The sequence below is a fragment of the Ochotona princeps genome, chromosome 28 (genome assembly GCF_030435755.1).
Source record: "Ochotona princeps isolate mOchPri1 chromosome 28, mOchPri1.hap1, whole genome shotgun sequence".
NCBI lineage: Eukaryota > Metazoa > Chordata > Mammalia > Lagomorpha > Ochotonidae > Ochotona > Ochotona princeps.
Window position 1 is genome coordinate 23284304 of NC_080859.1, and position 13328 is coordinate 23297631.

At 47.7% G+C, this 13328-nt stretch overlaps 1 protein-coding gene across 1 annotated transcript; it reads left to right on the forward strand.

Moving 5' to 3' along the window:
• The first annotated feature begins 4156 nt into the window (after positions 1–4156).
• On the forward strand, positions 4157–10633 carry LOC131478159 (transcription factor TFIIIB component B'' homolog). The gene is made up of 3 exons (XM_058656205.1): positions 4157–4237; positions 6020–6382; positions 10371–10633. The coding sequence occupies exons 1-3, from the start codon at positions 4157–4159 to the stop codon at positions 10572–10574; spliced, it is 648 nt and encodes a 215-aa protein (XP_058512188.1). The 3' UTR covers positions 10575–10633.
• Positions 10634–13328: the final 2695 nt, after the last annotated feature.

Genomic DNA, 13328 nt, shown 5'->3' on the forward strand with positions numbered 1-13328 from the left:
AGCAGACAAGGCCGATTCCTCAGCGCGGAGCAAGTCCCGCCCTCCAGGCCAGGCCCCGCCCCTCTTCCCGCCTGGGGCCCGCCCCTCAAGGCTAGGCCCCGCCTCTCACCCGTGCCCCGCCCCTCCCAGGCGAGATCCCGCCCTCCACGCCAGGTCCCGCCCAGACTAGGTCCCGCCTCCGTGTCAGGTCCCGCCCATCTCCCCGTCACTCGCCGGCTAAGTCGGCCCCTCGTGCCAGGCCCCGCCCCTCCCCAGCTCGTCCCACCGCCCATGTCAGGCCCCGCCCCTCTCCTCGCGTGCCCCGCCCCTCACCGCCAGGCCCCGCCCCCTCCCCACCAGGCTGTCAGTGAAGCTTCTATCACGTTTTTCAGCTGGTGAGTTATCCAGGCTAGTTGAGCGTTTTCTCCGAAACCGCTTCCAAAGGTGAACAGTATTATTAAGGCTTGAGTGTTAGTGTCAAGTCAGAAACAATTCGGGTTTGGTAAGGGTCGCACCATATACCTGCGTGGATTGGCAGTTTCTTCATGTGCATTTGCTTTTTTTAAAACGCTTGCCGCTCGGGCCCGGCAGCGTGGCCTAGCGGCTAAAGTCCTCGCCTTGAACGCCCCAGGATCCCATATGGGCGCCGGTTCTAATCCCGGCAGCTCCACTTCCCATCCAGCTCCCTGCTTGTGGCCTGGGAAAGCAGTCGAGGACGGCCCAAACCTTGGGACCCTGCACTCGCGTGGGAGACCCGGAAGAGGCTCCTGGCTCCTGGCTTCAGTTGGGCTCAGCTCCAGCCGTTGTAATCGGATGGAGGATCTTCCTCTCTCTGTCTCTCCTCCTCTCTGTATATCCGGCTTTCCAATAATAATAAAATCTTAAAAAAGAAAAACCCTTGCCGCTCAACTTCAAATTAGTTTTTTTAAAGATTAGTTTATTAGAAAGGCAGATAAACAGAGAGAAAGATCCGCCAGTCGCTGGCTCATTCCCCAAGCGACCATAGTGGCCACAGCTGAGCCCATCCGATGCCAGGTGCCAGAAGCTTCTCCGGGTCTCCCACACGGGTGCAGGGTCCCAAGGCTTTGGGCTGTCTTTGACTGCTTTCCCAGGCCACAAGCAGGGAACTGAATGGGAAGTGGAGCTGGCGGGACATGAATTGCAGTCCATATGGGATCCCAGCGAGTGCCAGATGAGGATTTAGCCACTGAACTATTACGCTGGATCATCAACTTGAAATTTGACAGAAACATTAGGGTCAGGATTTAATTTCTAGGGCACAAACCAGCTGCACCATTCCCCAGTTACAGTCTGAGGTGAATACTAAGGTGTTTCTTTTTTACAACTGTTACTGCTGTAGAGTTGAAATCAAAATGGTGTAAACATAGCTCATTGCTAACTGCAGTACTTTTGCTTTTGTGACTTCTGCTTCGCTAAGAAACTGTGAACTTGCAGGCGTAACGGCCTCCGTGACCTTTAGTACCAATGGCCCTCAATCCCCATGACTCAAGGCCCAAGCATAATTAACCCACAGGTGACTCCAAGCCCAGAGTCTAGTCATCTCACAGGCGGCACCCAGGCTGGAGTCCGGACCAAAAAAGAGCCAGGCAGGAAGTGGTCAATCAGTGGATGGAAGAGCTTTCTTTCTTCTCTCTGTACATCTGTTGTTCCAATACAATTTTATAAAGATTTATTTATTTTTATTGCAATTCAGATATGCAGAGACAGGAGAGACAAATATCTTCCACCCGATGATTCTTTCCCCAAGTGACCATAGTGGCCACAGCTGAGCTGAGCACAATGGCTGGTGCTGCGCCAATCCAAAGCCCATATCACCCACCTAACCAAAAAGCTGTTGGGGTCTGCATTTTTATTCATGTGGAATGTTCTTCATGAGAGACCCTCCCCCACCCCAGGAGTCCCACAGCTGTGATTGGTCCCTGCCTGCTCTGACCTCATAAGGACCAGAGCAGCATGTGTCCCAGGGCCTGCCGGACCATGATTGGTCCATTTCTCCACTGACGTCACTAGGATCCCTATGGTGACGAAACTCCCGCAGCCTATATAAGCCCTGCATGGGCCTGGGTTTAGGTCCACTTTGCCAGGGGGCTATTTTGGTGACCTGTGTGATGTGGACCCATCTTCCCCAGCGTTTGTGATTGTGGTGGTGAGTGCTGTTTGGTTGGTTTGTTGGTTTCTTGTTCTATTTGGTTTATCCATTTTCCACTTTATTTTAATTAATTTTTTCTACCTATTTGTTATTTTAACCCGTTTGTCTTTTTTTTTTTTTTGCAGTTTCTTTTAATTTTTAAATTTTGATTTGTACTTCATTCTAGAGATGAAAATAAGCTGTATGTTCCTAGTCCTGAACAATTGATAAAAGAAAATTCCAAACGACTCAGCTGGATTTGGGAGCAGCACGGTGTGAGACAGAGGAGCCAAAGGGGAAAAATACACAACCGAACAGCCCCAAAGATGGTGCCGAGCAGTTCGGAGCCCAGCAGCTCGGAGACCAGCAGCTCGGAGACCAGCAGCTCGGAGACCAGCAGCTCGGAGCCCAGCATCTTGGAGCCCAGCAGCTTGGAGCCCAGCAGCTTGGTGCCCACCATCTTGGAGCCCAGCAGCTCGGAGCCCAGCAGCTTGGAGACCAGCAGCTCGGAGCCCAGCAGCTTGGTGCCCACCATCTCGGAGCCCAGCAGCTTGGAGACCAGCAGCTCGGAGCCCAGCAGCTTGGAGCCCAGCGGCTTGGAGCCCAGCAGCTCGGTGCCCAGCAGCTCGGAGCCCAGCAGCTCGGAGCCCAGCAGCTTGGAGACCAGCAGCTTGGAGCCCAGCGGCTTGGAGCCCAGCGGCTTGGAGCCCAGCAGCTTGGTGCCCACCATATCGGAGCCCAGCAGCTTGGAGACCAGCAGCTTGGAGACCAGCAGCTCGGTGCCCACCATCTCGGAGCCCAGCAGCTTGGAGCCCAGCAGCTTGGAGCCCAGCAGCTTGGTGCCCACCATCTCGGAGCCCAGCAGCTTGGAGCCCAGCAGCTCGGAGCCCAGCAGCTCGGTGCCCAGCAGCTCGGAGCCCAGCAGCTCGGAGCCCAGCAGCTTGGAGCCCAGCAGCTTGGTGCCCACCATCTTGGAGCCCAGCAGCTCGGAGCCCAGCAGCTTGGAGCCCAGCAGCTCGGAGCCCAGCAGCTCGGAGCCCAGCAGCTTGGAGCCCAGCAGCTCGGTGCCCACCATCTTGGAGCCCAGCAGCTTGGAGCCCAGCAGCTTGGAGACCAGCAGCTTGGAGCCCAGCAGCTTGGTGCCCACCATCTCGGAGCCCAGCAGCTCGGAGCCCAGCAGCTTGGAGCCCAGCAGCTCGGAGCCCAGCAGCTTGGAGCCCAGCAGCTTGGAGCCCAGCAGCTTGGTGCCCAGCATCTTGGAGCCCAGCAGCTTGGAGCCCAGCAGCTTGGTGCCCAGCAGCTTGGAGCCCAGCAGCTTGGAGCCCAGCAGCTCGGTGCCCACCATCTTGGAGCCCAGCAGCTTGGAGCCCAGCAGCTTGGAGACCAGCAGCTTGGAGCCCAGCAGCTTGGTGCCCACCATCTCGGAGCCCAGCAGCTTGGAGCCCAGCATCTTGGAGCCCAGCAGCTCGGAGCCCAGCAGCTCAGAGCCCAGCATCTTGGAGCCCAGCATCTTGGAGCCCAGCAGCTCAGTGCCCAGCAGCTTGGAGCCCAGCAGCTTGGAGCCCAGCAGCTCTCTGCCCAGCAGCTTGGAGTGGCCGACCATTGGCTCCTTCCCAAGGTAAGTTGGGGAAGCTGTTGCTTGTTGGCCAGCTCTCTGTTTTGTTAGGATCACGAAGGAAAATGATAGTAAAATGCTGTCTTGATTATTGTACTGTAACTGTTTTCATGCAAAGGGATGAATTTACAGCAGTATAAGTGTAGAAATTAATCGGTTGTGTATGTGTATAAAAGCTTAGTGGTTTGGGGTGAAGGGGGGAGAATCCCAGTACCTATGAAATTGTGTCATGTAATACACTGTAATTAATGAATAAATGAATAGAAAAAAAAAAAGCTTAGTGGTGTAGGTCAAACAACCAAGCCGTATGTTTACACAGAGCGTGTTTCCGTAGTAATGTTAGCGATTTCTGCTTAAATTTGAGGAGAAGGCCGAGTTCCTGACGTCTCTGGAGGTTTGCACAGGAAAGAACGATGCAGGTGCTGCGCGGTCTGGTGTGGCTGAGCAGGATGCTCGGCTGGGAGCCGGCAGAGATGGCCTCCCGCACCCCCTTGGTGAGAGCCAGCCTCTCGGGACACCAGCGAGGTTAATGCTCGGTTTACCCCATGCTTTGGATCAAGGACAGAGAAATCATCTCTCTTTACAGACGTCTGGCTTTAATTCAGTGGCAGACTGGAAAGATAGCTTGTTACTGCTGGCGGGGGTTGGTTTTCATCACAAGTCTATTTCTTTCCTATTTCTCGTACTTTTTTATTACAGCCTGTTTGTTTTGTTTTTTTAATCCCTGGGAAGATTGTTTTTCTCTCCTAGGATTACAATTTCTGTGTTGTCCGTCAGGGACAAGCAGAAGCCCAACAGGGTGGTGTGACTCATGCTGCCAAAGTAACTAGGGCGCTCCTTCAGCTGGGGCTGGAGACGGTGAGTGGGCCCTGCTCGCATGACCTTCCGATAAGGTGGGAGGAGCTGAGCTCTCCAAACTCCCAGAGATTTCCTGCCTCCTGCCTTTTTTTGCTTTTAAGTCGAATTTGTTTCTCCAGTAATACGAATCAGTATCACTTTGTGATTCCATATTCAGTATTTGTAGGTTCCATGTCTCCCCTTTTTCTCCTTCCTTTAAAGTTTCTTCATTGGAAAGAGTTACACAGGAAGAACGATGGAGGCGGAGAGAGAGAGAGAGAGGGACTGACTTCATCCCCTGAGTAACTCCTGAAATGACTGCCAGGACCTGGGCTGGGTCAGACCAGAGTGGAGTGAGCAGCTTCCTCTGGGTGTAGGAACCCACACACTTAGGCCATGTGCTGCTGCCTTCCCTGGCACATCAGCCGGAGGCAGATCGGAAGAGGAGCAGCCTGCTCTTGGATTGCCCTTGTGGGATGTTGGCACCGTAGGCGGCGGCTTTACTCACTGTGCCACAGTGCCTGCCTACATCACTTTACCTTGGAGTTTTCAGTTGTGCTTTTTTTTTTAATATTCATTTTAAAAAATTTAATTGGAAAGTCAGATATACAGAGAGGAGAGACAGAGAGGAAGATTTTCCATCCATTGACACACTGCATGCAGCCACGATGGACAGTGCTGAGCCAATCCAAAGCCAGGAGCCAGGAGCCTCCTCCAGGGCTCCCACACAGGTATAGGGTCCCAAGGCCTTGGGCTGTCCTGGACTGCTGGGATTAGAACCAGCATGCACAGGGGATCTCAGCACATATAAGGCAAGGACTTTAGCATCGGACCCAGCTGTTTATTTCATCTCGACTTCCATTTCATGGTAAAAACGTAGCCTAGAATTAAAAATTCACCATGAAAACTTTATGATTATATAACTAGGTATTCACTTTGTATGAACAACTGATAGTTACTCGTTAATTTGCTTACTCGCCTCACAGCATAAGCCTTTAAAAGAATGGGTGATGGGGTGTTTTCTTTGAATGACTGGAACAGGAATTACTTTTCTGGTTTTCACTAAAATTCCTTGCAGTGCAGGTATTTGATATAGTGTTCAGTCACAGCTTGGCGTGCCTGCACCTGGTCCTGGGAGTCTGGGGTCAAGTCCGGACGGCGCTCCGCTCCAGTTTCTGCTGATGTGCACCCTGGCAGGCAGCAGCTGAGGCTCACATGTTAGGGGCCCTTTCGCCTACATGAAGACCTGGGGTTGAGTTGCGGGTTCCTGGCTCAAGTTAGCCCAGAGCTGGCTGCTCTGAGCATTTGGGGAACAACCAGCAGATGAGCTCTGTCTCCTTCAAATAAAGTAAGTAAGTAAAAAAATTTACAGTTATTTTTGTGCATACATGACTGTGTTGTCTTTTTGATTATTTAACTGTCTACAACTGACCAATGAGTCCAATTACTCTAAAATTGCTGCTGATCGAACGCTTACCATCTCTTCTGGCTCTGAGAGTAAGGTGGGTCATAACAAAAGGAGAATACAAAGGAACATCAAGCCAAATGTCACCAAAGGACGCGGATGCAAGCGAATCCGGGGTAGGCCCTCCAAGAGGGAGCCTAAGACCTCCCGGTCCACACTGGTGACTCTGCGGGCTGGTCAGGAGGAAGAGGAAGATGATGCTGAGGAGTTTGACTTCACCAAGGGAGAGACCTGTCATCTTGCGCCGGAGGAAGTCAACAAGGCTCCCGTGTTCGTGCCCTTGGGTCTCAGATCTCCCGAACCTGTTTCTGCGCAGATTGAGGAAACGATGGAGGAGGTACTTGGTTTTTCTTGACTCCTTAGCGCTTGTATCATCCTTGCTTTTTTTCCCTCCTCTTTCTTTCTTTTTTTTTTTTTTCTAATTTTTTTTCTTTTTATTGTATTGTTGTTGACAATCTTTACATAGTTAATTACAGTTAAAGGAAAAAGAAGAAAAGAAAAAAAAAAAGAAAAAAGGTTCAGGGGGATAGGAAAGTGGGCAATGCCATTATGTCCATATTGTTTCCATCATGCATCTGAGGTAAAGGGGGATGTTGAGGGAGAAGCCCCACCCGGTTTCCCGCCCACCCCAAGTCCCGGATGTGGGGCATGCTCCGAGATATGTGCCCAAGTGGTGTTAATAGTTCTCCAGTTATGAATCGCTGCCAGTTTCGCTCGATGAGGTCGTCCACTGATTGACATGGTCCATTATAAAGTCTCCGTTTGCCCCATAATTTGCTGCCAACATATAGCTGAGATGAATGACTGTCCCGTTCTGTCTTCTGTCTTTTCTTGGTTAGAGTTCTGAGTCCAGCAGTTCGATTGGTGAGATCTCCAAAGATACTTTGAGGTATTCCCAGATTAGTTTTTTGTATGTTCTAGCAAGCACAGGGCCCGGCACAGTCCATCACCCCGATCAGCTGGTGGTTGCAATTGCTGTGTTGGTTCTGTTTTCAGTCCTGAGTTGCACTGGAACCAATGGGTGTTGCAGTCCAGTCTGGTTCGGCCCTTACATCAACCAGTGGGAGCTGCAGCTCCCTCCTCTTTCTCTAATATCTTCTGTTACTGGTTATTAAGGTTTGAAGAGTTGCTTCTCAACATAACTTGTACTAAATATAATTTGTTTCGAGCCCAGTGGATAATGTCAAGAATCAGCAGAGGTGGGTTAAGGTGAGCTCCTTTGATGACTCGGCCCTTCCAACGCAGGCCCAGCGAGGCTGTCGGCACCAGTGGACAGTGACAGCTCTGTGTGTTTGTATGTGGTGGCCCCTTAGTCTACTTTCCCTTCATCTTTTTTATGGGCTCAGACTGAGTTCTGGAAGTTGGTGAAGGTGGAAAGGCCCTTCCTCCTCTGCCCCCGCCCTCCACCCCGCCCCTGTATTGGAAAAAATTTGTGGTAGTGGTTGACATTATGTCTTAACAGATAAGGCCATACAGGCTTCCCATACAGGCATCAGTTTCAGTACTGGGAGCTGTGTTTCTGATCCAATTTATTCGGGACAATAAGCCAGCAGACGGAATATCTTTCTGTATCTCTCCCTCTCTTTCTCTCTGTAAATTGCCTTCCAGGAAAAAAAAAAAAAGGAAGTAGGGGGAAAATGTTGTAGTAAAGTATCTATAATGTAGGGTTAACATCTTTTTTTAAATTCATTAATTACATTGTATTATGTGACACAGTTTCATAGGTACTTAGGTTCTCCCCACCCCTCCCCAAACCCTCCCACCATGGTGGATTCCTCCACCTTATTGCATAACCACAGTTCAAGTTCAGTTGAGATTCCCTCATTGCAAGCATATACCAAACATAGAGTCCAGCATCTTACTGTCCAGTCAAGTTCAACGGCTTCTTGGGTATGCCCTCTCTGGTTTGAAGACAGAGCCAGCAGAATGTCATCCCGGTCAATTAAAAGCTCCAACATACCATCAGCAAAAATTTACATCATTATGGAATTAATTGACATAGTAATGAGTAACCAATATGTTAAAAATAATGCCCATCAGCAGAAGATTGGATAAGGAAGCTATGGTTCATCTACTCCATGGAATACTACTCAGCTATTAAAAAAAACAAAATGCAGTTCTTTGTGGCCAAATGGGCCAAACTGGAAACCATAATGCTAAAAGAAATGAGCCAATCCCAAAAGGTGAAATACCACATGTTTGCCTTAATTTAAGATGATATGATGTTATGTATAACATGTTATGTTATGTATGTTATATGTTGTGTATAAACTAAAATTGAAATGTCAATGAGGTGGTCACAGGGTTTAGCATCTTAACCATTTTTCAGTGTACATTTCAATGGCATTCAGAATGTTCAGTTTGTTATGCTGCCATCAGCACCATCCCTTCCCAGAATCCTTATCTCGCAGAATGGAAGTCTACCCCATAAGCTTTAATTCCCATTGCCCCACCTTTGACCAGTCCGGTCTCCTCTTTGTGTTTCTGAATCAGGCTGCTCTAGCAGCTTCATCCAAGTGGACTCACGTAGTATTTGTTCATTTTGCCTGGCTTATTGCAATTAGCATAATGTTATCAGGGTTTGTGTTGTAGTATAATTCAGGATGCCCTTTCTTTTTAAGACTAAGTACTGCTCGTCTGTGCGTAACATTTTACTGAATCATCTGTCTAGCAGTGGACACTTGGGTAGCTTCTGCTCCTTTGGTTATTGAAAGTAATGCTGTGGACATGGTTAGAGGGATGCCTCTTTGAATCCCTGCTCTAAGTTGCTTTGGAGTTGTGTCTTCAGTGGGATTTACTGGATCATATGGTAATGTTCTGACTACAGCGTACAGACACCATGTAAGGGTGCCAGTGTCCCAGCACCCTTGCCAAGAGCAATTGTTCTGTTTCCCCGCCTGTTCTGATGATTGGGAGAGGAACGTATTTCATTTCTGCTTTCTTGTGAGATTCCAGTTCAACTTGATAAAAGAAAGAATAGGAAATAAGACAGCTTAAATGTTAATCTAAACTTTAAAAGCTAAGCTGTATTCATTAAAAATGAACAGATTGCCTGAATCTGTAGTTACATTTATAAATAAAAGTCAAAACCTAGATTTTGGGGTTGGCATTATGACATTGGGGGAGTGATAGCTAATGGGTATGGAGATTCTTTTTAAAGTGATGAAAATGCTGTAAAATTGTGCCAGTTGCACGTATCTGTGTTATTACTAAACACAGTAAATTTAGCACTTTCAATGGATGACTTGTATTTGAATAAAGCAACTTTTTTTTTAAAGATTTATTTTATTTTTATTACAAAGTCAGATGTACCGAGAGGAGGAGAGACAGAGAGGAAGTGGAGCTGCCGGGATTAGAACCAGCAGCCATATGGGATCAAGGTGAGGAACTTAGCCACTAGGCCACACTGCCAAGCCCAAATAAAGCAACTTTTTAGAAGGCACTACCACTGTATGATTCTGTAAGATTAGGTTTTCAGAAAACAAGTTATCCTCTCAGATCACTTGGCCTTTTTAATTCATTCTAGTCATCAGGCATTACCGAGGTTTTTCTCTTGTCCTTGCTTCTGAGTGAGCCGAGAACGCAGAGTATCACTGTGGTATCTCGAAGCAGAGTCTTGTATGAACTCTTTACTCATGTTTTCTGCTGAATCATGCAATGTTTTATACTCACCTCTTTCTTAGTAGGCAAATAAAAGCCCAACTGTGTTGTGTATATCTTAGGATCAACTGATAGGGCTCTTTGAGAATCAGGTTTGTCAAATTAGGGAGCGTAGTATTTTACAAGGCTGTTGCAAGGATGTCAGGAATGGTGCAGGCTTTGGGATAGTGGCTTAGGATGGGTGCAGTGCAGGGAGGGGGTGATACATCTTTTAAAGCATCTTCAGCTTATCCGTGCGTTAGCAGGTAGAGCTGTGTAGAATTAGTTGATTACGTGTCTCTTTCTCATACGTGGTGACTTTGTTGAGGGTGGGACCAGGCTTTGTCTTACTGGATTTGGCATCTTTATACCCACAGTATTTCAGCTTTTGCAAAATACGCCAGAAAAGCTATCAGACCGAAGGGGCCAAAATGGAATGTGTGGAAAATGATATGATAGGCACTAGGGAGAGAATTTATTTGCTGGTTTTAATTGTCACAGAACTTTCAAAAACTTCAAATGTTTTACGATTGCCAGTTGCTTTCATTGAACTTAAGAATTTCTTAATCATGTGTGAGTTAATTATTTCTTCATTTTCATAGTTTGCTTCACCTGTGTGGAAAATGAAGCTTTGTTTTGCTGGTAATGGGATGCCATAATTAAATAATAAAGCTGTATTTTGGCAGTTTGAGATTACCGTGAATGTTCCAGACATGGAGTGCATCGTGGTTGTTGAACCTCAGCTCCCGAACACAGATGTGACAGCTCAGGAAATGAAACAAGAGGAAAATGCGAATGCGCCATCACTTGTAAGCCTTCAATTCAATGACTTCTTTTTAAAATTTCCGTTTGCTTTCAAATGCCTGGACGCTTATACAAACACTTTGTAGCCGACTTCTGTCATGTGTGGAGTTGTTCATGAGAATAGTAAAAACTACTCATCTACGCATGAATAATCATATACATTTGATGTGGTAAGCATTGGTTTTGTTTTCTTTGTTTCCAGTGTATGACCTCTTAATATCCTTAGTTTTACGTTAAAATTCTATTGCATGTAATTTATCAAATGTAAATTACTTAAATTCAGCTGCTTTTTTGGTGTGTGTTCTTTTATAATTTTTGTAAATGATGAACAGCAACTTTTTTATCATGAAAAGTGTTGGAGTACTTTTTAAAAACATTTTTTTGTTGATTTCACTTTCAGGTCAGAGTTACTAAGAGGAGAGGAGCTGCCGCTCATCTGCTGGTTCAGTCCCTAGTGATTCTCTCACTGGAGCTGGACTGCTCCATAGTTGGGGAGCTAGGAGCTTTGGGGACTCCCACGTGGATGCAGGAGCCCAGGGCCTTGGGCCATCCTCAGCTACCTCCCCAGGCCATTGGATCTCCCATGCTTCCCCGCTAAATTAGCAGAAATGTAGATCGAAAGTGCGACACCTGGGACATGAGCTGGCTGCCCTGTGCAGATGGCAGCCTAACCTACTGCACCACATTGCTGGCCCTAGAAGGGATGTGCCTTCGTTTGCTTCTTGCCCTCAGGCCCGTTTCTAGAGACTTGAAATGATGTTGCAGAGTCTTTTCTTTTTAAAAACTTGAAGGTAAAGCCACGGATGTCTCCATGCAGTGTTTGTCTCCCCAGATGCCTTCAGTAAGCCAGAGTCGGGGATGTGAGACTCAGGCGGGTGGCAGGGACCCAGACACCTGCCACCTCCCAGAGTGTGCATTAGCAGGAAGTTGGAGGCAGAGCCAGGCCCTGAGCTCAGGAACTCCAGGGTGGCTGTGAGTGTTCCAGGGGGCAGTTCAGCTCCTGGTGGATGGCCGAGGGCCCATCCCAGGTTTCTGTTTGTTGTTGTTTTTAATTAACTTCACTGATTTCCTTGGAACCCTGCTCTCCGGAGCTCCTTAGGTTGCCTCGGGCTTGTTAGTCCTGTAACAATTTTTTTTTTAAAGTTTTATTTATCTGAAAGAGTTACAGAAGGGAGGGGGCTGTTTTCCATCTACTGAACCATTCCCCAAGGGACTGCACTGGCCATGTCTGAGCCAGCCAGGTGTAAGCCAGGAGGCAGGCACGTGTTTCCAGGGGCCTGAGCACTTGGGCCGTCTGCTGCTGCTTTCCCCAGGCTGTTCACGGGGAGCTGGGTTGAAAGTGCTGTCGTCTGGAGAAGATCCAGTGCCCGTATGGGAGGGACACCACTGTCACACGTGGCAACTTAACGTGCTGTGCCACGGCTCTAGCCCCCAAGTTCTATTGCTTCTTTACTTACTTAAATGAAGTGTTAAGTTTGATAGTAAAAGAATTGCAGTAGTCTTCAGGCCTTGGTTTTCATTGTGTAAAAAATAAAGTTGTGCAAAAACTAAAATGAAGGATTTTCTTTGCTGTGAAAAGTAAAATAAGGATCTTACATAGACAAAATAATATGGTCATAGTTAAAATGTGTTTGTAGGGCCCGGCGGCGTGGCCTAGTGGCTAAAGTCCTCACCTTGAACGCCCCGGGATCCCATATGGGCGCCGGTTCTAATCCCGGCAGCTCCACTTCCCATCCAGCTCCCTGCTTGTGGCCTGGGAAAGCAGTTGAGGACGGCCCAAGGCTTTGGGACCCTGCATCCATGTGGGAGACCCGGAAGAGGTTCCTGGTTCCTGGCTTTGGATCGGCGTGCACTGGCCATTGTGGCTACCTGGGGAGTGAAACATCCGACGGAAGATCTTCCTCTCTATCTCTCCTCCTCTCTGTATATCTGACTTTGTAATAAAATAAATAAAATCTTAAAAAAAAAAAGCCATCCTCCTTTCACTGAATAGCTTTGAATAATTCTTTTTAAATATAAGACAGGTAATGGTGATTTCTTACCCTTTTAAGTAAGAATTGATTGGTTTTTATTTTAATGGTTTAATGGTTCACCTATAAAATTGTAGCAGCATGTATTGCGGGAGTGGGGATCTTTGTCAAGGGTCATTTGGATATTTATAACATCATTCTTGGGCCATGCAGACTTATCACCTGGGGGTCTGTTAAGGTGTAGGGTCCGGTCCCAGCTGCCTCACTTCTGAACCAGCTTCCTGCTAATGGGCCTGGGAGAGCAATACGAATGGTTCAAGAGTTTTGGCTTCTGAGTCCAGGTGGGAGACCGTAAAGATGTTCCAGGCTCCTAGCTGCTGCCTGGCCCAAGCATGGCTGGCTTTTTAGAGCAGGAACCAGATGGAAGCTCTCTTTCTCTCTCTGTCTCTGCCTTTGAAATCACTTTTTTGGAAGATATGTTTATCAGGGCTGGCATTGTGACCTACTGGGGTAAGTTGCTGTCTATAACACCAGCATCCCATCTGGGCCTTTTGAGACCAGTTTGCTGTTTAATGGCCTGGGAAATGCAGTAGAAGATGGCCCAAGTGTTTGCGTCCCTGCAGCATGTCTGATACCTAGAGGAGGCTCTGGGTTCCTGATTTTTGTCTGAGCGAGTGCTGGCCATTGCAGCCACTTGGGTGTGAAATAGCAGGTGGAAGATCTTTCCCGGTTTTGCCCTGTAACTTTGCCTTTCACAAAATTAAAAAAAAAAATTTTTTTTAAATGTTATCAACTTAAAAAAAAAACAAAACTTAGCCAGCTGTAGATTTATTGAATCTGAAGGCCTTTATGCAGTTGAGAAACTGATTT

What these genes read in the sequence shown, in the direction of transcription:
- LOC131478159 (XM_058656205.1), top strand. Translation starts at nt 4,157, where the DNA reads ATGCAGGTGCTGCGCGGTCTGGTGTGGCTGAGCAGGATGCTCGGCTGG. An exon ending in TGGCCTCCCGCACCCCCTTG is followed by an intron (nt 4,238 to 6,019) that starts GTGAGAGCCAGC and finishes CTGACCAATGAG; the next exon opens with TCCAATTACTCTAAAATTGC. An exon ending in TTGAGGAAACGATGGAGGAG is followed by an intron (nt 6,383 to 10,370) that starts GTACTTGGTTTT and finishes GTATTTTGGCAG; the next exon opens with TTTGAGATTACCGTGAATGT.